This window comes from Gymnoscopelus microlampas, assembly GCF_963454915.1.
Source record: "Gymnoscopelus microlampas genome assembly, chromosome: 11".
In the NCBI taxonomy this organism is placed as follows: Eukaryota; Metazoa; Chordata; class Actinopteri; order Myctophiformes; family Myctophidae; genus Gymnoscopelus; species Gymnoscopelus microlampas.
This window is the reverse complement of record NC_139948.1, coordinates 33,447,877-33,473,557: the sequence shown is the minus strand read 5'-3', so window position 1 is coordinate 33,473,557 and position 25,681 is coordinate 33,447,877. Positions and strand designations below refer to the sequence as shown.

The following is a 25,681-nucleotide window of genomic DNA, read 5'->3' as shown; positions in this document are numbered from 1 at the left end:
AGTGATTTTGAGTGAGGGGCAAGCAAGGGCAGCGATGAGGATGACATGTGATTCCAGAGATGAGATATACTGCCTTGCTGCAACACTGTAAGAGATCACAGCCCTCTATATAAAGCCATTCATCTCCTTTGCATTCACATGTATTAAAAAAAAAACGGGTGACTATTTGACTGATGTGATTTACAGAAACACAGCTGGTTTTGAATCACATAATGAAAATGGTGAACCTCCGAGGTTCAATCTCACACACATCATCAAGCATGTACGCTGGATGGCGTTGGACTGTTCTATTACGTGTACCAATGTGAGTAGAACAACTCCTTGGTAGGACTGTCACAATTATTACATACTCGCCTAATCGCAATTATTTGAGATAATCCCGAAAAAAAACATGAATAGCGGAAATAGCAGATCTACAAGCTCAAAATGCATTTCCACTATTCATGTTTTTTATTTATCTAATAAGTATAACGTTATTGAATTATGTAAGTTATTTGTCATATCTACCCTGTGCACCTTTTGTGTACGAAGCCTTATAAGGCAAGCCAAACAGAAATGTAATTTTATTCATAATGTTCCCATGTTCAACAACAGAAAGGCAATTATTTGAGTGACAATTAATCGTTAAGTAAAATGTCATAATCGTGACAGCCCTACTCCTTGGTACTCTGACTGGTCACTGGGATTTGACAAGAGAAAATATCTTAATTTATCGCTGGCACCCACACATTCTGCCCCAAGGTTAATGAGCAGCAAATGCAGGCCAAAATGAGTGAATCACAGGGATGGATATTGTAAACGCTACACAAATGACTGAATATCACAACACCACCAAACACCAAGTGATGAACCAGCGCAGCTCAGAAAGATAAGGTCATCTGTCAGTGTTTGCGTGTGTGCATGTGTACAGTAACAGTATGATCTATGCATATGTGGTCAGGCGAGGTGGCATGTGGCGAAAACCCCATGAGTCAATGTTCTCACTGTAGAAGGAAGTAAAAGTAAAATATATTGAGAATTGGGTACTGGTGATGACACATGCACTAATCTGGTTTTAAATGTAGAAATTACACCGTGCTCAGAGGAACTCTAAAGTACAAAACAAGGAACCGATACTTCCTAAAAATTGGGGGTATGAAAGAAAAAACACAGAACTCTCCAATGTCTTTTTAGCTGTGTTGACACTAGTCTATTACTACTAGTCAGACCAGTATATTTACGGGCAAGAAATTAACATAAATTGCTGGCATAGGCAGGGTCATTCACAGTCACACCCCTTCTTACCGTCATATGACTGTTCCCACAAGAAATTACCGGTACAGCACCTTTTGCACAAGATGTGTCTATACGGACACGAGACTAGGCATTTGGGGATGATACAATATGTATATGGAATGAACAAAAACAATAGATATCCATCAGCAGTTTGGCAGACTAATAATCATCAGCGTCTCTTCTCTCTATCTCCCTTACTCTCTAGGACTCCTAATTCCTAAATGAATTGTTTGGCCACATTTAAACAAAAATATACAACATTTCAGCTAACCTCCTACAGTTACACCAACATTGCCCTTTTGGGAAGCATTTTGGTTAGACAGGGTGCCGTGATATATGGGCATAAAAGGACAGACAGATATAGAGAATTAGAGATCTCCATATGGGCATAAAAGGGATACAGGCAGACGGTTAAAACGGGTGCTATGACAACGGGTATAGCGGGTATTGCATAATAGGGTGGGGTATTGCATTCCCTATTTTCATGGTTTCCAACTTGCATCATTCCCAAGTAGGCCGGTGCCCGACAGGCACAGGTCTCGTACCAGTAAACTACAGGCATTTCAAGCAAGTGTGAATGAGGTTTAGGTCTCTCGCCCCTCTCTTTATCCATTTTCCACTTCTATATCATTTTAGAAAACAGCCCTTCCTTAAAATAAATGCAAAATAATTATAGTGATCCCAATAATAAAAAGGCTGAAACAGTTACAGACAGCATTAAGTGGACATTCAGAGGTATGGTATAAGGTCAATGTTTATATTCATTTAAGCTTCTCTTTAATTTTTCCTTCACCATTCGGCTAATTCAGTCCAACATGTATTCATATTGCCACCTCATCCTGACACTTAGTTCCAACACATATATTATCAGATACGGTATTCTCATTTTGTCAAGCCTAACTGGTGTCATGTAGTGTTAATATTATCTTACACTAGGGTGAATTTTCCTCTAGCCTCTCCAACACCTCTGCCCACATTTGATCAAATCCTCAAGCATTCATCGTCTTCAATATTTACTTCCCAGGTCCCGTATTGTGTTTTAATTATGTAAAGCACTTAGAAACTGTATAAATAAATAGATGTATTATGGCCGCGGCAGCCATAGCTGAATAGGTAGAGGTCTAAAGTATGTGTCAAAGTGTCACTGAGCAAGACACTTAACCCTAACTGCTCCCTGGGTGCTGTATTAATGGCACCCACTGCTCCTAATAGCTGGATGGGTAAATGTGGTGGGCTCATTTCACCTATGTGCAAATGAACTGTGACAAAAACATACTGTGACAATAATACAATTATTATTATTTGATTATTACCCATTAGTTCCATTGGCTGTGCATGTCGGTTGAGTAGCAGTCACATCAGTTGGACCCTGTCAAAAGAGAGAGAGAGAGAGAGAATGTAAACGGGGGGAAAAGTATAATAATGTCGTACAAACAATAGTCTGTTCCCAGTCCTAGCTCTCAAGCTGAAATGATCCTTCCAACAGGTTTACACACTCATTGCTAATGTTACATTAGAGCCTGCAGCCGTTGCTGGCAATCACAACACATAGCTGCCCTTTTCCTGTAATGGTTGGCTTTCACTTGCAAGGGTGAGCTGCTCAGGAGAAATATGGCATGCAAAACAGGCCCATTTAACACAGGAGTGGAGAACAGAGGAATCTTTTGTGCTTTAGCCGAACCCCCCACCAGCAAACCCCCAAAACACTTTATTCAGATACAGTCAGTTCTATGAGGTGGTTGGTTGTTAACTAAAAATAGGCCTCGTCTTTTGAGATTGAGTACCAACACGCACGGTTGCATGTGTTTTCTGACAACAGATCTGCTTGTATGTATGTACAGTATGTGTGACACACACACACACACACACACACACACACACACACACTAGAGTACAGTGTATATATACACTGTATATAAAATCAACAGATTGTGATCACTAGTGTGGTTTGACAGCCTATCCAACATTATCTGTAGGAAATTCTGTCTGAGAAATCGCCGATATGGCAACAAACCAAGTCTATACGGCAACTAATATGATCGCTCTCTGAGGCAATCCAGCTTCTTATGGGAATCGGGGTGACTGGCTGCATATTCTGACTACACACAGGGCCCCCACTGGCAGACGAGCTAAATCAAATTTCACGGGCAGAACACTGAACTTTTCATTCCAAAATGCCCCTGTGAAGCAGAAGATGGAGAGGAAGAGGTTTCCTTTTACAGCGCACCAGCCCTTAGATTCCCACCCTGACCTCGGAAAACCCTGCCAGACATCAGAGCTCGCCTGTGTGCGACTTGGACAGATTTCCCGGTGTGCACGGCAGCGCCGTGCGTCCCCGTGGCCGGCGTTGTTGTCTCTGTGTGAGCCGCCACAACCTTAAGCCAATGTCCTGTGGCCGCTTCAGCCTAGCCTGGGGTATTGGCCTATACCTGAAACACTATCCAGGTCAGCTCTGGGCCCAGCACAGCTCAGCTCAGTTCACATACATATACACACACACACACACACACACACACACACACACATACACACACCACACTTTACTACTGGGCAAACTGACCTAAGTATAGGACTCGCTCTGCAAAAACAGCGAGCCGCTTTTTTTTTGTAAAAAAATTAAAATAAAACATGAACTGAAAATGTACAGTATATGCTACTCATATGGAATCTGTGGAGTGGTTTTATGGCAGATGTGCCGAGTCAAATAAATAAGTAAAAGAGCAGGAAGGTGTGGTTAATGAGATTTAGTTAACGTTTAACCAGAGAGGTACTGTAAATGTTAAACTAGCCTGGCAGGAATTGAATGGTGTTATAAAGCGATTTGTGAATGGAGGTTGGTTTGGAAGGCTCTCCCTCCTGGCTCTGTCCTGCATCAGTGATTTAGCCAAGCCAACATCCTCACTCAACACAAGAAAACTAAGACACTGACTGGCAATTAATGACGCCACTAAATGCAAAGTTGCTTCGAGATACAAATAATTAGAAGAAGTTGTTCACTTTGAATAAGTACTTTCCACAAAAACAAAACTTCAGAAAGCTGTTTTTTTTCCCAGTCAAGTTAACAGGCTATGTGATGGTAACAGGAATAGCGTGCAATGCAGAGTTCTGGCAAAGACTCTCCCCTTTGGACGGACAGGGGGATGAATCACTCCAAACTGGAGGGAAAGGGAAAGAGATGCCGTGATGTATTCGTTCCGTGGCAGACTTCCGCTCTCGTCTTCCCCCTCCTCTCTCTCCCCCTGCAGCTCTCCTGGGAGGCTGAGTAACCAGGAGGAAATGCTTGGGCTCTGCCAGTGTCGGCCTGAAGACCAGATGTGTGGCCTGGAGGTGGTGAGGCAGGGACGCAACGGAAACCAAATATAAACCAACGTACCGTGACACCTCTGAAGACGGAGGGCGGCAGTGCCGGTTAATAGGACCCGCTGTCAGCGTTAGCCGGACTGTGCCCGCTTGTTCCTCTTGGTAACAGGATGCATTGCGGCGTTCCACACTTACAGCTGCCCAGACCTGGGCACTTGGTGGCAGCGTGGCGGTAAATCTGAGCTCAGCTCACATTGCAAAAAAGCTGAATAAAGTTTCAGTGGAAACATGGAAAGGCAAGAGAGAATGACGGATGTCCTCTCCTAAAATTAGTGCCCTGCTGTCCCAACACTGGAGGCATTCAGCTCCGTGTGACTGTTTGGGCAGCTGTTGGAAAGCAGTTTCTTTGAATGAGGACTGTAAACATGCAGGCAAAGGTTCTGAACTTCCCTCATACTCTAAGGGCCAAGCCTGCACAAGCGTCAGAACTGACTCATGGTTCCAACCTCAGTGAGAGTTCTGGCAAGGAGATGGGTATACACTATGTTGCCCTTAGCTTTGGTACTATGGTCGCTGCAAATCATGGCATGTTCTGGCAGCAGAGAGGGAAATGATGCTGGAGAGATTGTGGTAGATGATTTTGGATGGCCCAGGCATGGGAGACACCACCAGACTGGTGGGTCGCTGCGGTCATCCCTGGCAGCAGCTAGGCAAATGCCTATTAAATGGCTATTTCAGAAAGAGGTAGCCCAAAGCACACACATAGGGAGGTCTGACCTGCTGTCTGACAATGTGGCCTGTCAAGCACTGGATGTAATGGGGGGGGGGGTGCTCTGAGTAAACGATGGAACAGTGCCCTGAGGGGTTTTCCCTGGGACTCATCCTACACCCCCACCCACCCTCTACCCATCTCCAACCCTCCAGCCCCTACCATACCGGTCTTCTTCACCCACCCCCCAACCAGCACTGACACCGTGGAAAGCTTAAACAGTGCTGTGTATTAACAGGGAGGGCCTTCAGGCAACATAACTAATGGTGTTGGCTTAGAGTGGGTCAGCTGAGGTCTAATTACTGGCTCAGCATGAAGTATTGACAGAGCGTACGATATTCAGCCTACTCCAGTGACATAGGTCAAGAGGAAACACGATTTGCACTGGGGTAAGTACCAATGATCAATATCCTCAGACAGAGATAGCCAAGTAACTGGGTGTAGATTAGCCCAACAGGGCGGTTTACTACCTTGGATTACTGTGGAAACAATCTCTGACAGATAAATGACTAATGCAGTTCCTTCTACCAGGGAAGTAGCATGATTAGAAGATTAGACAAAAGAGGAAGGGACTGTAATGCATGTAATTCCTGTGGTTTAGAACAGACCAATAGTCTGAACATTTACCAGCTAAGAATCAAGACAGACATACAGTAATTATAATCTGTGTTGTCTGGCCAATGTGGTAGAAAGCAGCGATACAGAGCAGACAAGCCGATATTCATGTCATAATACACTGCTATCAGTTACGAACTAAAGTATTATCCCCACAAAAATCTAACCCTCTTCATGAGGACATTTAGTGTTCTCTATAGATTTGTACAGCACGATTTTTTTCCATTATGGAGTACAAACGCACTGTAAGTATATGGGGAAAAGTAACACATGATCAATAAATACATTACGGTGAAAATGTGGTAGTTTGGAAAAGACTTAAAAAGGCCAGTCCACACCAATGCAACTCCTTGCAAAAAAAAAAAACGTTTTAGCGGCGTGGAGACTGTGGACTGACCAGTTGCAGACTGGTGCCATTTGGGGATAATGGTTGCAAGGAGTTGCACTGACTGGTGTGGACTGACCTTGAAGCCTTAAATACATCCCTCAATCAACCAAATGCATCTTGCAGCAGAGCCCTTCTGCTTTCTACGAAGTACAAGTCCACAATACCATAACCCAACATTGACCCCTGAGGAGGAGGATGGTGTCGACAGAGGCAGCCGATGTTGGCAATTATTTGATTTATTTGATAACATTGGTATTGGCAATTATGCAGCAGATGCGTCTCAATTTGAAACCACTTTGAACCTGGTGTTCCTATGTTGAGCATTTCATTATACGAAAACATTTTCAAAAGTTTTAAAACATTCCTCAAAAATAGCAGATCTACAAACTCACAACGTGACGCTTCTTTGAGTAGGACTCAAGTGTTGTTTTTAGCTAGTTGTCATTATTTTTTAATGAATTTTAGTTCAGTTAAAACAAAACATCCTTAATAATCAGTGGTCTAAGACGCTCCAAAATCGGCATCAGACACAGAAATCTGGCATTGGTCGGGCTCTAGAAGGAACCAAGGAAGTTACAGGAGAATGAGACCTCTATGTCTTACTTAAAACGCCATCAGGCGTCTCCACTGGGACATGTTGCTATGATCTAGTATTGATTGAGGATATGGAGTGCGGTTGGATTTCTTTGGCCACCGCTGCCAGACAGATGGTGCATAATGATCAAGACAGGGATGTTTGCCAAGAAGAACAGTGATACACACCGCCACCTCTCTGGATAGCCACGGGCAACAGATGTTGCTTTTATATGCACAATGTTGCTGTTATAGGCCTACTTCTGTTGAGATAATAAAGTTGAAATTCTTATCTATCCTCAACGTTTTCATGCAAATCTCTAGCTGTTCCGCTGGTAGGTAGCAAGCAGACAGGAGCCAACAAATAGATAAGCTTGCAGCCTATGTATGCATGTAGTAGGTTCAGGTGGGATAGTTTTAATCAGATAGGCTCTGTTGATTATAAAAGCCTATTATTTCAGAAGTGGAGAGTGACTAGACCTCTAACATACCCAAGTTAACACCCAAATTAGGCAGAGCGTTTGGACAGCGCACCAAGAATAACAATTTACAAGCATATTTCACCAGAAGTGATCCTAATCTGATGTCAAGGCTTGAGAGATACAGTGACATTAAATTGTAAAAAGAGGCGCACAGAGATCGCAGCATACATCATGGAGTAGTACTGTACATTGGGTCCTACACAAAGAGGTTACCTCAATTCACGGCAACAATGCCCCCTCACAAGTGGGTGGACAATGCTGAACTCTCTGCCTGATCAGATGACTAACATTACAGAGAAGACAAGGCCACAGTCTTGTTTGCAATTGAGTGGAGGGGGGGGGGGGCAAAACGCACAGGATTCAGTTCAATTCAGCAGCACTGGGTTTTTGGTTTTTTTTTTCGTGGCTTGCATCACACTGTGTGGGATTGCTCAATGATGTGCAAGGCCTCAAAGAGCAGAGGGCTGTAATGTAAACACTGGACAGCATATTCTGTTCTCTGAATCATCAATGCAGCCTTTAAAGTGTTATGGGCACATGGATGACCAGACACATTCCCAGAAGGGAACGAGACTGTAGCCAACAAACGCTTCTGACGCAACCTCTCTTACCTCAAAACACAAACAGCATGTTTAGTTTGTCATTGTGTGGAGAACAACATGTAATGTGATGTGAACACACGTGTAGTTTGGCCAGTAATTAACTTTTTTTGTGATCAAAATTGTTCAGAAGGTGACTTGCAGGTTTCATAATAAAACCAAACAGCAGCTTTAGCTCCAAGCCTATTAGAGTACTACTAAAGTAACGTTTTTGCTAATTGCTGGCATTTTACTGGCGATATCATATACTGTACCAACATAATGTAAAATCAACACATAGAAAATCTAAAAAGTTAGGTGATGAATGATAAACATTCAGACTGCAGGTGGCAGTGGTGTAAACTAAAGTAACTGTACATTTACTCAAGTACTGTAGTTACGTGCAATTTTGGGGTATTTTTACTTTACTGGTCTGGAGTACTTCAAATTTTCAATACATCTCAGAGGCAAATATTGTACTTTTACTCCGCTACAATTATTTGACAACTTTAGACTGGTTACTTTGTAGATTTTGAATATTACAAAACATACATTAAACACTTCAATACATTTCGGCCATTTGAAAATAGCCGATCTACAAGCTCACAATGAGCTTGTAGATCTGCTATTTTCAAAATATTTTTATAAATTTAGAACATTTTGTGAAATGGGACATTCTGCATAATGAGTAGCCTACTTCTACTTCCAAGTAGCCTACTTCCAATACTTTTGTACTAAAATAATTTTGAATTCCGGACTTTTTACTTGTGTCAGAGTGTGTCTACATTGCAGATACATTTACTTAAAAGCAGGGTTGAGCTGTAGGGGGTACGGGGGGGTACGGCGTACCCTTAGTTCTGACACTGTGGGAGCTGGGGGCGCGCGTGCACGCACCGCCAGCGGCGGTCTTTAACGCCTTAAAGTTTAAAAACAATAGCCTCTCAAGGTTTGCGCCGTCAGTGGCGAGCCGTTCTCAATAGCGTCTACCTGGCTGCTTTGCATAACATTAGGCTACTCGAGAAAAGACACGGACTTGAATTGAATGTGTTACATTCCTCTCACAATGACAGACAACATCTCTGCACTGCAAGGTGTGAAGGGGGTCGCTTAGCAGAGGACCCAGTTCTCTGAGACAAGACAAAGACAAGTTGTCTGATTATTTTAAGTAGGCTTACTTATGTGTGGGTGAGTCTATGTAAAGGGCTTTTATATAAAATTAAAAGGAAAATACAATAATTAATTTGAAACAAAAATAAAAACAACAAATTAACAATGCAACAATACAACAAAATAATAATATCATATGATTACATTAATAATCACATGTTGAATGCAGTATTTCAACTAGCACTGAGCTGAGTGGCTATGTGCGCGCACGTGCGCGCGCGTGACGTCATAAAATACAGTACCCTTAGTTCAAAAATCCACAGCTCACCACTGCTTAAAAGTAAAACATTTAAGTACTTTTTCCACCACTGGTGACTTGCAGGATTCATAATAAAAGCATACAACAAGCATTGGCTCAAAGCCTATTAGACTACTACACTAACGTTCTGCGATATCATATACCAAAGATCAATGTCAAATCAGCACATAGAACATGCAAAACGTTAGGAGATGATAAACATTCAGGCTGCAGGTGGAGAGAGTTAACATTAATATTATTACCCGTCCATTGGAAGTCAAGTCCTCCTTGTTGCGCAACTCCAGAGACTCTTCCTCCTCTTTCTCCCCATAGTCCCGTCCGAGCAAACTGAAGCCCTGCCTGCAGCACAGAAACCAGCAGAGAGCCTGCAAAGGCATTCAAATGGGCTGAAGACGGTCGATTGATTGCTTACTATCCTGGCCGTGAAGTCATCAACATTCACTGTCTTGTTGTCTCAGAGAACGGCTCGCTGTGAGTAAATCCAGAGCTGCAGGACACACTACTACTCGCCATAGATATATCCAAGGAGAAGTACGAATAAAGGCAGCATAGGAGGCTTTAAAAGCCTCTTTTTAGGAAAGCCCTTAAAATGTGTTAAGTCTGAAAACGCAACACAGCCACAGATTGGAAGTTGTCCGAACTTGTCTCCTTCCAGGACTCCCGGTGTGTTCAGGTCAGGACACCTTGCTATCGCACCATATTTTTATGTTAACTAACGAAAAAAACAGCTAACTACGAAGTCCCAAGATGGCACGGCTGTCAGACAAACTAGAACAAGTGAATACTACCTATAAGAGAAGCCAAAAAGCGATAATAATGTAGTTGTCAGCCGTCTAAATGACACATATAAGCGTACAAATCCATGCAGGAGGGACTGTGTGTGTGAGTGTAGAGTTTGAACAAAAGCGTGATGCAGGATCTGACTGGGAGAGACAGAACGGGGCGGGGCGACACGCCCCCCTCGCCTCAAAGGACGAACTGTAACCGGTTGGACGCATACACGCCCCGGATAGACACGCCTCCTGTTTGACACGCCCCCTTTACTGACAGATCATCACATGCCTTTTGATTAACAAGATAATCACTCCTGTCCTGGGCTGGGCTGGCAAGCTTTTTATGCGAATTCATATAATCCACCTGGCAAACTTTTATGTCCTGATAGTGAATACATGTTCACCACCACCATAGAAAGGAGAGATGGAAGTAAACAAAAAACAGACACCTTCTCAGCTTTCCATTCAAGTCAACTTGAGTGGACAAAAGTTGTCCAAGCATTCAGTACATCTGATTTAATAGTGATTTAGTCATTTTCAGTTGTATTTAACAAAAAATATTTAAATGAAAAACAACCAAGATTAACACAGACAATGTGAAGACAATGAGCATTAAACATGAGCTGCCTGTCTGTCTTTTTCACACTCTCACACACACACACACACACACACACACACACACACACACACACACACACACACACACACACACACACACACACACACACACACAGTCAAATCCTGCAGTTTTCAACTTCATTTATGCATTTGTAACTCAGAGAGTGTACAAATGTAACCAAATGGACATTTGTACACTCCCAGGGTAAGGGTTAGAGTTAAATTAACACTCAAGATTTCACTGTGTATACTTTTCTGAACACTCTACAAAGATGCAGTGGTAGCCAGGAGGTTGGAGGCCTGGTGCTAAATCCAGACACGTGATACATCTAGCCCCCTCTGCACTACTCACGCTCCTTTCTCCCTTCACATCCCTTCATTTCCCCAGCTCTTTGCTTTGTGCAAAGCCCCCCCGACGCACGCACACGCACACACACACACACACACACACACACACACACACACACACACACACACACACACACACACACACACACACACACACACACACACACACACACACACACACACCCACACCCACACACACATACAGTACACACCAATCAGCTGGCTTTAACTCATTCCTCACCAAACATTGTTAACCACTGCTCTCCCCTCCCAATAGAATACACATACAGACACTGTATAGCTAGTGCATGTAGGTTTGTTTCAGCGCACATTCATAAGTACACTGTCCCCCTCACACTGTGAACCCTCTCCCCCACTGCTTCCCTGAGGCCAACGGAGGCTGAGCTCTCATTATGTGCAGCTCAATAATGAAAAAAAAGCCCCATGGATGCCCCTTTTCAGCTGGGATGTACTCAGTGACATGAACCATAAGACTAACCCTCCCATAACACAAGCATACGTGCGTGCGTGTGTGCGTGCGTGCGTGCGTGCGTGCGCGTGTGCGTGTTCGCGCACACACACACACACACACACACACACACACACACACACACAACCGCAAAAGTCTTCAGTGGTTATGAGAGAGAATGGCTGACCAGTACCACTACAGCAATTGTGCACAGTGAACTATTCAGTGTTAATGTAACTCAGAATGTAAAAATGGACCCAGGATTTTGCTGTGTACATTTGTAACACGTAACACTGAGGATTTTACAGTGTATTTACAATTATTTGTCTCTGAGACAGAGCTCTCGTCTTGAGCATACAGCAGCAGCAGCCCTGCCCCCAACTCTCCCTCCCTCTGTATCCACTCTGCAGTGTCTCTCTCTGGGCCACATCTTCCCCATCCACCCCCCTCCCCCCACCCACCCCCCTATATCCCAAAACAATATGCTGGGGGCCCACAGCTCCCACAGACCTGCAGAAACACATGTTTTATTTTTAGAGCTCACTCCCTCGGCCCACGCCAGTAACACAGAAAGAAAGGGGGAAAAAAAGATAGAGAGAAAATCCCTCCCTCCATATATGGTTTCCAAGAGAGCTGCAAGGTTTCTGCGAAAAGCAAGTTTACCGTCCACATCCCCGATAGGGTTTTTGCCAAAAGCTGAAGGCTGCCAAAGATTGACTACCTCTCTATTGTTCATTGAAAAACAGAAACATGTGAATTGTGTAAATAGTAAAATTGTGTGTTAATTTATCCATTTGTAATTCTGAGAGAGTACAAACTTAACCAAATGGATCCGTTTGTGCTCTCTCAAAGTTAAATTAACAGGATTTTGCTGTGTTCAGTGTACACACTCTCAGATAGTTCCTTTGACAAAGTCTCGCCCAATCTCTTGGTCTTTCCACTACTCTTCTCCCTCCACCACCCCTCCTTGGTGCTCCTTCTTCCATCCCCTTCTCTCTTCTCTTCTCGGTTTCCAGGAGATGACACATGATTCTCCGTTAACACACACACACACACACACACACGTGCGCACGCACGCACGCACGCACGCACGCATGCACGCACACTCACAGCGCGCGCGCACACACACACGCACACACGCACACACGCACACACACACACACACACACACACACACACACACACACACACACACACACACACACACACACACACACACACACACACACACACACACACACACACACACACACACACACACACACACACACGCGCAAGCTAACCTGATACAGTGTGTTCAGGTTGAGGCACCGGATCAGGGGTATGGGGGACTGATTTGGTGGGCCTCCCAGTAGGAGCACAGGCCAGGCTGGGTTGCCTCAAGCCAGAGGAGAGGAGAGTGAGGAAGTGTCTGTTCTAAAGTCAACAGCGATGCCTTCAGTATTGTAATACAGCGGCATGGTGCAACCAACGACACACTAGAGCTGACTAAAGAATAAAGAAAACTAAAGACATCATGAACTTTGTGTTTCTGGTTCATCGAATCAGGACATTATTCTTCTCCTGCATTGTTGTGTTCAGTCATTCACTCCCACTCTCTTGTGATTGAGGTATTAATTAAAGCATTGTCCCCTGCCCTTTTTTTCTTCACTCGAGGGAGGCTGATCCCACCCATTTCCTGCCTGCCACCCCTCTCTATTCCCCTTTAGAAATTGACATTTGGAGTTTCCAGGAGAGATCTAGAATAGACGCAAGAGTCAAGACACACATGTCAGGTTGATCGGAGACAGAGCAGTGTGTGCTGGCAGCCCCTCATATCTCTCTCTCTCTCTCCCTCTCTCTCTCTCTCTCTCTCTCTCTCTCTCTCTCCCTCTCTCTCTCTCTCTCTTCAGGGTTTTCACCTCAGCAGGATCCTGTTGCAGCCAGCATGACTGCAAGGCTCTTATGTTGGTGAACCAGATTGATTGTCAACAGAAATGGATGTGAAACCTTGTCTGCCAAGAAGCTTCCTGCATGGACATGGTTCATGTCTGGGTGACTGTACACCACGTTGCTGTTTAGAATGTTTGCGGGGTGATGATTGATCAAATCCCTTTGATGTGATTAAGGAGCACGGCACAATTTCGGCTTACGCGGTTGCATTCGATACGCAGCTACACGTTCCAAATGTTATTGAGCTGATCGAATGAAATGCTCCTTCACTGTGCACGGAGCCGGAACAGGCCAATGCCATAGTTCATCTTACATCTCCAAAGTAAGGATTTAGGATAGAAACGAATGCTCAAGTTATGTTCTATCGTATGTCGAAGTATAAATGGGGCTTTACCCCCAGTGACCCTACCATGACTCAACCAGGCATTCCTCACGGCTGTGTCCAGCATTGAACTTAACCCTCATCCAGCCATCCCACCATCTCCTTTGCCCCTCACCCCAAACCCTGTGTCTTTAGATCCAAGAGAGGTTTAAGCTATGGGTTAGTGAACAGAGGACTGCTGTTTGAGGGCTATTGGCCCATGTAATGGGATAGGGCTGCTGTGGAGCATTTGAACCACTGCACCACTTGACCTGAAGTTCCTGCTGAGAAACATCCAGTTGCATAAATGGATAGTTTTTGACAGCAAAGCTGTATGTATGTAATATGATAGCAGAGAGCTGATAGTTAATTAACCACTTACGTCCTATAAACAATAATAATAATAATAATAATAATAATAATGATAATAATCAGATCTGTAAGCTCACAACGCGGGGATGCCAGGGTTAAAGCGGTTAAACGAATGACAAAGAAAATGGGATGGTGTGCCCTTGGCTTCACACACATTACATCACAGAACTCTTTTCCTGTTGCAGGCGCTGTCAAATTAATCTCTATATCATGCTGCAGAAAGACAATGGGATTCCTGGCCATGTGATGGGGTTAGTTAAAGTAGCAATACCACAATATAAAAATACAAGTAAAAGGCCTGTATTTACAAAGTAATCAAAATATACTTAAAGTAGCAAAGTAAAAGTACTTAAATGTGTCAAAATCTTTCAAAAACAGCAGATCTACAAGCTCACAACGTTTCATAAAGCCAAATGATAAAATATGGTTTAAGTGGTTCTGTATTAATAACCTAATCTGAAAAAAGTAACTAGTAACTAAAGCTAGCAGAGTAAAAAAGTACAATATTTGCCTCAGAGAGGCAAGAAAGTGTTGAAAATGGAAATACCAGTGGTGTAAAGTAAAAGTACCTCAAAATTGTATGTAAGTATAGTACTTGAGTAAGTGTACTTAGTTATTTTACACCACTGCTTCCTGTCCTGTCGTAACGTGCCTCCGGAACAATGTTTACCAGTATTAGTGACTCCTCCATGAGGGTGGAGTTTCTAACCCTGGCTGTGGGCACATCTGTTCCTGGGGACTGTGGCACAGAGGCTTGTGTCAGAGGCACGGCAGACTAGGGAAAACATTCCCAGCTTCAACTTATGACCCTCTAGCCCCAGTTAACCCCTCATACACCCCCATTTGCCTGGCTTCATTATAGCAACCCTGCAGCACACCAGTTTGCCGCACTGGTTGAGCCTGTCCACTGGCACTGCCAGAAACAGGTAGAGGCATACAAGTCAGGAAAATTCACAGTGTTGAGAGGAGGCTTCTTAGCATTTAAACGTTACACTGTTGATTTATTACCAAAGCCCCTGTTAAGAACTATGATTACGGCTGTATTCATATTGAGCTGGTGTACACACTAACTAGCTATTGTGATGCCACAGTCTTTGGAGAACAAAGAAAGATTGATGATGTCCTCTTGTGATTGTTATAGAAAATGCAAAAACAACCAAACAACCAAACAAAAACATCTGAATTCAACCCCGATAGTTAAAGGCATATACAAGTAGCAACTTTGAGCAATTCTATATCAAGAAGAAAGACGTTGCCACAATGATTTGTTTTCAATTAATGGTATACAAAACTTTAGAATATTCTAACAATGGCCATAAAAACACCCGTAACTTTCCTGGAAATTACGTAACTCGGCATGTACCATAACCCACCCACAGTATTAAAATAATTTGAGAAGAACTCATTCTTCAACATGGAGAAAAGGGAAGATTACAAGCGACACAATAGTGTAAGCTTTGTTATCTGAGTCTGTCATCTAAAGCCAAATGGGGATTCTAAGTTGTCCTCAGTCTGGAGAAAGACAGATAGGAGATGGAAATAGATGGATAACAAACCAGAGCAGACAGAAAAACACTGGGAGATGTACAAGACATAACAAATGAGAGGTGAAACAAACAGGGGAGGGGACACAGATGCCCCCACATTACCTGGTATTTGCACATTACAGAGCAGACTATAAGTATGATAAGGCTTTCTGGAATGCACATTTCCTTGCAATACAATAACCATCTCTGTTCTTTCTGCCTAAGGAAGAGCTTTAAGATTATTGTGAAAATTTCACTTTCATATGGATCAACATCAGGCAGAGTTGAGCAAGTATACAGTACGTTGCTTCGCTTTGGTTTGGCAGGAATTACAGCAGAATTATCTTTTTTATTATTAGAATCATCGTTATTCTGTCAAAACTTAGGATGTTATCACAGTGCAGAAACAATGTGCGTATTTAAATAAAGAAAGGATAAACCCAGGCATCTGTTGCTAACAGTTCTGATAATTGTCAAACAGCGTTGGGGAGGGAGAAGAGTTAAAGGAGCCCGGGCAGGGGGCCAGAGGCCTTCAGCTATTTTTAGTGCGCTGACTGTGTGAAAGTGCACTGAATACAGAATTCATGATGCATTGCCAAAATGTGAACCTGTGTGAGATTAGTGTGTGTCTGCGTGCATTCATGTGTGTACTGTACTGTAATGTGTGCATGGGTGCACACACTGGTGTGTGATGGTGTCTGTGTGTGTGTACATTGTGGTGAAGCGTGTTGATTGGTGGTCACTGCTGAAAGATGGACATGTCAGAAAGATTTACAGAATCAATGGAAAGCCTCTGCTATTTACTGGGGAGTCTAGCGCTGAGTGTCTGTTCTGGTCCTCGCTCTAGTCTCCTGTGTTTAGATATCAGCCTTGAGAGAGGCTCTCGACAGAACAAGCAGTATAATTACTGAATATGGAAAAAGTGCCCACTGCTTTACCTCAGACTGGGCAAGAGACCTTCACAGAGCAACTGTGCAAACTTCTATTCCTCCTTTATCATTTCGTACATATACTCTAAGTGCCTCAGTGACTTTACAGACGCAAAAACACACCATAAAAAAAGCTTTCATATGCATTTCTGCAATATTCTAGTACAATCAATGCTGTGTAAACAATATTGCAAAAATTATACTACTGCACAGAACAAAGCATCTTATCTGGGATCTTATCAAGAGACACTTTTTTGGGGGGGAAATTTACTTTTTAATGTTCAATTATCCTCATAATATGAACAGATCACAACTAAATATGTATCCATCTACCCCGGTCATCCTCTTATTTACGGGCACAACATCCCTAAAGTCAGTCATGAACAGTTAGAATGACTTCCTGAAAAGTGGACATGAAAGTGAGGGACATGATCATAGATCATTTTTGTGCCAAGCAAGCAAGCAAGCATGAAAACCAACCTCCTACCTATACCAAAGTTGTGTGTGTGTGTGTGTGTGTGTGTGTGTGTGTGTGTGTGTGTGCGTGCGCGTGCGCGTGCGTGTGCGTGTGTGTGTGTGTGTGTGTGTGTGTGTGTGTGTGTGTGTGTGTGTGTGTGTGTGTGTGTGTGTGTGTGTGTGTGTGTGTGTGTGTGTGTGTGTGTGTGTGTGTGTGTGTGTGTGTGTCTGGTGTCTCACATTTCTTTAACGGCTTGATCCAGGCTGTTGCTAGGAGCTGTGACCTCCAAAAGCAACATGCATGTACGCAGAGGGTGAACCCTCAAATGTGGGGGGCTGTATTTTATTTCAACCCCCGCCAACCCCCAACCCCCAACCCCCACACACACACACACACACACACACACACACACACACACACACACACACACACACACACACACACACACACACACACACACACACACACACACACACACACACACACACACACACACACACACACACACACACAGAATATCACTACCTCCCTATACCTGTGGCTAATTCAGTTTACCAAAGCTGCTTTAATGCAACATGTAACATCGCCCGATGATGACCTCATTTTTGTCATTTCTGAGGTTGAATATTTTCCAGCCTTTCTTCCTGAGAAATACATACTGCTATGTCGGACATTCAAGCAGGCCTGATGGCTTAGGTTTCTATAAAACAACACACGACACAAAGTTCAGAGAACACTCCAACCTCACCGATAGCCTAATGTTTCCTTCCCCTCTTTTGCATTCTTTGTATTCTTTGGATTATCTGAGAATAAAAGCAGCACCCGTGATGTCTAGCTACCCCAAACTCCCCCATTTGCTGCTTCCGTCTTCTTTTGCAATAGAGCCCTCCACCCACACACAGCTCCCCAGTCCCCACCCATCCCACCTGCAGACTGTGAGCAACTAGTCAACTCGGGGTCAGCTTTGAGAGGACAGGCCGTTCTACTGCTCCGCTGCCAAGCGTACTTTACTGGAGCTCAGCTCCCAGGAACTGAGCTGGGGAGGGCATAGGCTAGACAACTTTTGAGCCAGACATCCCAGCAGAGTGTGTTCAATATCACATCAAAAGGGGTCAGCAGAAAGTTGTTCTTAGGGTGTTCTTTATATATATATATATATATATATATATATATAGTCAGCAGCAGTTAAACATCAAACAAATGCCCAGGAAAAGAAACAAAAGAGAGAGGATAGTGAGCAAACAAACTGGTAGACAGACTAAATATCTGTGGCTTGTCTGCTGTGTGAGGGGAAACACAACCCTCCAGTGTGTGTGTGTGTGTGTGTGTGTGTGTGTGTGTGTGTGTGTGTGTGTGTGTGTGTGTGTGTGTGTGTGTGTGTGTGTGTGTGTGTGTGTGTGTATACACTGAAAAATCCTGAGTGTTCATTTAACTCTGAGAGTATAAAATGGACCCTAATGGGTTCATTTTTACACTTTCAGAGGGAAATGATCACTCAGGATGTTCACTTGCATGCGTGCGTGCGTGCATGCGTGTGTGTGTGTGTGTGTGTGTGTGTGTGTGTGTGTGTGCCTACTGGCAGCAAACACAGGGAACAAAAGCGTTTCATCTCCAAGCCGCTCCAGTGAGCCACAGCTGTTGTTGGTATTTAAACTTAATGCAGGTGTCAGTGCCACCGTCTTTGTGTAGCTGTCGCTGAACGTATATCTCCTATGTCCCCTGTGGTGAATGAATACACTTTGTAAGTGTGAGTTTGTGTGTGTGTGTGTGTGTGTGTGTGTGTGTGTGTGTGTGTGTGTGTGTGTGTGTGTGTGTGTGTGTGTGTCTCTGTGTGTGTCTCTGTGTGTGTGTGTGTGTGTGTGTGTGTGTGTGTGTGTGTGTGTGTGTGTGTGTGTGTGTGTGTGTGTGTGTGTGTGTGTGTGTGTGTGTGTGTGTGTGTGTGTGTGTGTGTGTGTACGTGCATGTACGTGTGTGTGTGTGTGTGTGTGTGTGTGTGTGTGTGTGTGTGTGTGTGTGTGTGTGTGTGTGTGTGTGTGTGTGTGTGTGTGTGTGTGTGTGTGTGTAAAGGTGACTCTATAGGATTAAAGCCTTTCCTTTACACACAACCCTCACTGTGTTCACTCATCAGAGTGTAAAGTGGAGGCTCACAGGGTTTTCTGTTCTACTGATCAGATTGAGGCAAAGGGATTTCCTTTTTTCTTTACCTAATGAATGGAATCAAGGCAGCAGGCTGGAGGCAGTCAACAAAACAGCAGAATATACCACTAACTCTAACCCACTTGTCGGAGTGTCCATACACTCTCTGAGTTACTAGAGCAGTGGTTCTCAAACATTTTAATGTCAAGGACCTCTAAATTGATACACATTAGATATTAGGCCACGGACCCCATTTGAAAATATGTTGTGCCAGTGACATAAGAGAAGGTTTTGTTTTTAGATTAGATTTAGTACAGAATTCTGCAACTGTCTATAGTGGGGAGATAACAGTCGAGTGGGAAACCTATGATCTGAATAGTCATTCATATACATTATCTCATTGGTGCAGTTAAATTAAACTGTTCCTTATTTTTCTAGGGATGCCTCAAGGACCCCTGGGGGTCCCCGGACTACACTTTGAGAACCACTGTGCTAGAGGTCTCTGATGATTGTTGTAGCAGCTGTCCAGGAAGCACCAGTTGAGCTCAGGGGGAGAAGATGTGCAGGTGGGATCCTGGTGTGTGAGACGCCGGCTGGGCTTACTTTCAGCTGGGGCTGGGGCACGCTGTCAGGAGGCCCTGAGAGCAGGGTGTTGAGTGGATTCACCTCGACCACCACGTGAGGTCCTTATAGAGCAGGGGTTCCCAAACATTTCCATGCCAAGGACCTCCAAATAGCCATACCCTCGGACTGCGGACCTATATTACGAAATGACAAAAAAAAGCCAATCTTCAAGCTAACGAAACACAGCTATTTTAGGAATTGCTTATTTATTTAATTTCTTTTCCTTTCGAATTGTCCCCCCTGTCTGCCTCCCTGAGATAGCATGAACCTCCATGTGCATTAAGCCCTCCTGGTGAAACGCCAGATTCAGTTGGAAAAAGGCTGCTTGTGACTCCATATCAGGGCAAGTATCAGGTTGTCTACTCCCTCCCAGGACAACCATGGTCGCAGTGACAGTGACTGCAGTACGCATGGGGAATTGACATCTGTTAAATTGGGAGAAGATGGGGAGAAACAGCAAGGGCTCATCTCACCATACTCCACAGATTCTTTCATCTATCATCCTGACAAGTAGCCATGATAACGGATCAGCGAAACTATCTCTTGGGAACATCTGGGCATGAGTCAGGCGGACTCAATGCCTGTTTGTGTATAGGTGTGTTTGTGTAGCTATGAATGTGGGTGTGATAGTGCATATCTGTGTGTGAGAATACGAGCGTGGCTGTGTGTATGTTTGTACTTCTACCCTCACCACGTGTCCTAAGCAGTGTACAGTGACACGACACCCCTATGGAAAATACACACGCTCCTAATGGGGGTATACCAAAGTACAATCTGATCCGAATTTACCTGTGAGAAACTATGAGATAGCAGGTCTCCACCTGTGAGTTTGTTTGCGTACGTGAAGAAGACTATGCATGTATGTTTGACTTAAACACATAAACCTATAATTTGCCGGGGGTCCATCCTTCGCCCCCTTCTGTTTTTTCCTTTTTCTTTTGACCTCTACACAAATATCTTCACTGAAAATAGCCAATCTACAAGTTCACAAGATTTTAGCCAAATGTTCACCTATTTTCACCAGGTCTGCCTATTATGACATGCCCAGAGAATAGGGACTCTAGGGTTCATGGGTTATGATGTAAGTGGGGTGAGAGGTTATCATTTCTATTGTATGTATGTGTGTGTGTGTGTGTGTGTGTGTGTGTGTGTGTGTGTGTGTGTGTGTGTGTGTGTGTGTGTGTGTGTGTGTGTGTGTGTGTGTGTGTGTGTGTGTGTGTGTGTGTGTGTGAGTGCGTGTGTCTCATTTTGCATTTCCTGTAGTTAATTTATAGCTTTTAAAAGACCAATTATTTGTTTACTAACATTGAGCCTGGACGCACAGGTGATTGTTTCACGCAATCAATTCCCAACCTGTTTCGGGGTGCACTGGTTTCAGCACACCCCAACCCCCTCTTGTGTGTGTTGGCTAGTGAGACGCGTCCTAACGAGACCTGATATAATGGGTTTCGTTGCGCGCATCCAGTATGACGTCGTCTGTTAAGGGGTCTATAGACCCTCTAATAACTCAATAATAATTTGTCATCATAGATATTATAGGTTGTGACATGCTTTACTCAATATATAAACCCACAAGACATGAATTTATCCAAGGTATCTGAGTTTCATGCATTTTGAAGTGGAAATGCAAAGGAGAATGTTATTGGGGTATAATAAAGTCTGGTGATGAACAAACTAAATAAGGAATTTTAACAGCAGTCAGACAATCAAAGCCTGCAAGGAATGGGGAATACAATTTTAAGCTTCATCTGACATCTAGTGGTCAGAATGTAAACTACAGTTTTGATTTAAATTGATGGCAGAACCTCCAAAGCAAGCTGTTCTTACATGAAAATCAATGAAAGAAAACCATATTCTGACTGAGTGGGTGTTTGATTTAGGTGTACCAGTCAGCAAGCATTGACAATGCTGGTGACTACTGCTTGCTTTTTGGCATACCTAGGCAAGGCAAGGCAAGGCATTCAAGGCAATTTTATTTGTATAGCACATTTCAACAACAAGGTAATTCAATGTGCTTTACACAGAACATCAAGCAAAGGAAACACAGTTATACAATGACAATTAGGATGCATAAGACAAAAGAAGTAAAAATAACAGATCCAATTACAGTGCAGAAGAGAAAGAAAAAGAAAAGTAACTTAATCAGAGGCAGCGGCAAACAGAAAGGTCTTTAGTAATAAGAGTCGCAGCAGACCTGTAGTTTTCTGGGAGTTTGTTCCAGATATCTCGTGCATAAAAACTAAATGCTGCTTCTCCATGTTTATTTTTGGTTTCAGGGACAGAAAGTGACCTTACCTAGATGGTTCATATCGCATGAGATCAGAAATGTTATTTTGGCCCTAAACCATTCAGAGTTGTATAGACCAACTGTTGCATTTTGAAATCAATTCTTTGACACACAGGGCGCCAGTGTAAGGATTTAAGCAGCGTTCTGAATCAACTGTAGTCATCTGATTAATTTTTTTGGGAGACCTGTAAAGACACTGTTACGGTAGTCAAGTCTACTGTAGAAGATGAATGCATGGACACTTTTTTTTAAGTCCTGTAACCTGTGTTATATTTTTGAGGTGATAGGCTGACTTTGTGATTGTGTTAATGTAGATGTTTAAATTCAGGTCTGAGTCCATGACTACACCAATGGTTTTTGACTTGGCTTGAGGTTTTTAACATTACCGATTATTATGGCACATCCAATTGTTGCTTTGTTCAATGCATTTATTCAGTGTTTGTATTGGACCATATTCCTCTGGTGATACGTTGTGCAGATTGGTGTATCGTCTGCATAAGTATGGTAGCTTATTTTGTTGTTTTCCATAATCTGAGCTAGTGGGAGCATGTCAATATTGAACAGTAGAGGCCCTAGAATGGATAGATACAAAATAGTGTCTGTTCTCTAAATATGATTCAAACCAGTTTAGTACTGTGCCAGAAAGTCCCACCCAGTTTTTCAGTCTGTCTAGTAATATATTGTGGTCGACCGTGTCAAATCATCAAATCAACATCTAGTAATAGAAGTTGTTCAGTTGTGGAAATACACCTTTTTTAATTATTTTATTTAGAAGCGGGAGGTTTGATATGGGCCTATAATTGTTTAATAGTGACATGTCAAGTTATTCTTTTTTAAGAGTGGCTTGATGACGTTTTCAGGGTCTGTGGGAAGCAACCTACATCAAACAGACTCATTATTACAGTCATTTATAGCTGCATCTGATTTTAGCCACTTATGCCCTATTTTATACTCTGTCTTACAATAGTGTTGAGAGAAAATACCTGATCTACCAGCTCACATGACATCACATCGCAAGGCATTATGAGCTTGAAGAGCTATTTTATCAGTTTTCTATAAAACAAAATATGTATAATTGAAATTTGCCTAAAATAGGGACACCAGGTTGAAAATGTTTGACCCACTATGCCACCTATGTAAAAGGTCCATTGCACTGTTAAAATCACTACACCATGAGACATCACCTATGGACTTTATTTTTTATTTTTTACACCACCTGTCTATATGCATCACTTTTCCATGCACCTTTTGAAAATCATACACTACAGCTGCATGGTTGAGGCCTTGTTCTTCTGTTTAATATAAATCTGACCCTATAGTCAGAAGGAAGGAACCCGGAGGGGCCTGTATCCCACTTTGAGAACGACCGGGAGTGCATTCTTTAATACTAGTCCATACCCGGGGTTATGTGCAGTCAAAGTATGTGCGGTGGTTGGTTTAAGCACGTTCTGTGTCAACAGTGTAACACAGTGGATGTATGGATTCGACGCATGCGCAGTTTGATTATTTGTCCCGTCCCATAGCCCACAGGGCCATCCCACAGCTGGGCAACCGTAACCATGGCGACATTCTTTTGTACATTAAAATGCTAATAAACAGCTGACAGTTGGGAAAAGGGAAAAACGGGCTTCGCTGTTCCATGCACATGGTAATGGGAAATGGCTGTGTGCAAATGCAGATCAATTGCTCCAGGCACTGAGGAGAACCAGGCAGAAGAGATTTTGGCCTCACCACCCTTTTGGGCTCACCACACAGAGCTTTGTGGAATTATAGAAAGATACTGTTAAAGCAACTAGGCCAGTGCCAGATCTTCGCCAGATCAATCGCCATGGTTACTGTCCTGGAAAAGGATGGCAATCCAACTCACCTCTGACCTCAGTCATCAATTTCTGTATTACATGTGTGCGCGTGTGTTGTGTGCACATATAGCTTGTGTATGCTCTCATGATTGTTTGTGTGTGTAAAAAAAAAAAGACAAACATTTGCCCTATTTCCCTCTCCTGCTCCATTTGACTTCACCAGCCACAGATACAATGCTATATTATGTTCAAGGGGAAACCGGTGGCTGGGAGTAGTTGCGTGATGGTGTTGTGCACAAGTGTGGCTTGGCAAAAGCAAGGCCTTTTAAGCAAAAGGGGAAGAAATCAATCAGGTTAAAAGCAAATAAAACACAAAAGCCCAGTAAAAGGAAGAGCATAATCAATATAAAAACACAGTAAAACATAAAAGTAACCACGCATTACTGCAGAGACCAGATAAGGCAAATAATATAATAATATCTCGAATGTATATAGCGATTTTCTGAGTACCCAAAGACGTTTTACATGGGGGCATGAGAATAAAGAGGCTAACATTATAAAGGACTGTAGGATCTGCAGCATTAACCTAGGCGTTTCAATTTGGGACAGCATCTGTGTCATTGTAGATGTTACTATACTGTATATATACTAGCAAAAATATTATTATTATTTCTATTAATTTTTATAATAAATTGTTTTTTCAGAAAACTGTTATATGTTACTGATTTAAAAGCTGTTTTTTTTTTATCGGCCTCAGGTCTAAATGGGAATGTCCATAGAAAGTTTAAAACATAAACATGGCCCACAAACAAGTATAAATCAGGAATTACGAACTCTCCCATCAGATTTAACTGGAGAAAAAAAAGATCCCATGTTGGTCTGGACGTTCAATCTCACTACATCACTGACATCATTCTGACATAAGTCCCATTCTGACCCACTTCTTAATCCCAAAGCTCTTTTTTATAGTGGTCAGTGTGCCATGCACTCATTGCCACAAATCCTTCTCTTCCAGTCTGACCCAGCCCCCATCCGTGTGTGTGTGTGTGTGTGTGTGTGTGTGTGTGTGTGTGTGTGTGTGTGTGTGTGTGTGTGTGTGTGTGTGTGTGTGTGTGTGTGTGTGTGTGTGTGTGTGTGTGTGTGTGTGTGTGTGTGTGTGTGTGTGTGTGTGTGTGCAGTGTATGTGCGCATGTGTGTGTTTGTGCGTAGATGGGCTTGAACCTAGGCACACAGTCAAATCCTCATTATTAATTCAACTCTGAGGATGTGAAATGTGAGGATTTCACTGAGCAAAGTCGGCCTTATCATCCTGTAAACCTGCTCTGCTCTGAATCTGTTCCACTCATCCAAAGTGCAGTCATTCTGTACCTGCATGGATGTTTAGTCAAGGTCAGATTGGTTGGAAGTAGAGTTGTGCAGTGCAGCTTATATTGCTGCAACTCTCTCACTCTGTGGTTCTGCCTCGTTGATACTGGATATCTTATGAGGACATTCATGGGATTCTGGATATGCTGGGATCTGTTTTCCTGGAGAGAAAGGCTCTGACCATCCCCTTGGCTAGCGCAGTGCACCCCTGACCAGCTGGTGGGCATGAGAGCGGTGCCAGGGATCATTCTGAGGCAGTAGTCTTGTTTAATGCAGCAA

At 43.2% G+C, this 25,681-nt stretch overlaps 1 protein-coding gene across 2 annotated transcripts in view; it reads right to left on the bottom strand.

Annotated features, from left to right (window-relative positions):
* Nucleotides 1-10,287, bottom strand: part of plekhh3 (pleckstrin homology, MyTH4 and FERM domain containing H3) — a 43,364-nt gene extending 33,077 nt beyond the window's left edge. For both annotated transcript variants that reach the window (XM_084072788.1, XM_084072789.1), the window contains exons 1-2: nucleotides 9,649-10,287; nucleotides 2,589-2,644 (exon numbers count right to left, since the gene is read on the bottom strand). In XM_084072788.1, the coding sequence (XP_083928914.1) occupies nucleotides 2,589-2,644; nucleotides 9,649-9,783 (191 nt within the window). In that variant the 5' untranslated portion in view covers nucleotides 9,784-10,287. The remainder of the gene's footprint in view (nucleotides 1-2,588; nucleotides 2,645-9,648) is intronic.
* Nucleotides 10,288-25,681: the final 15,394 nt, after the last annotated feature.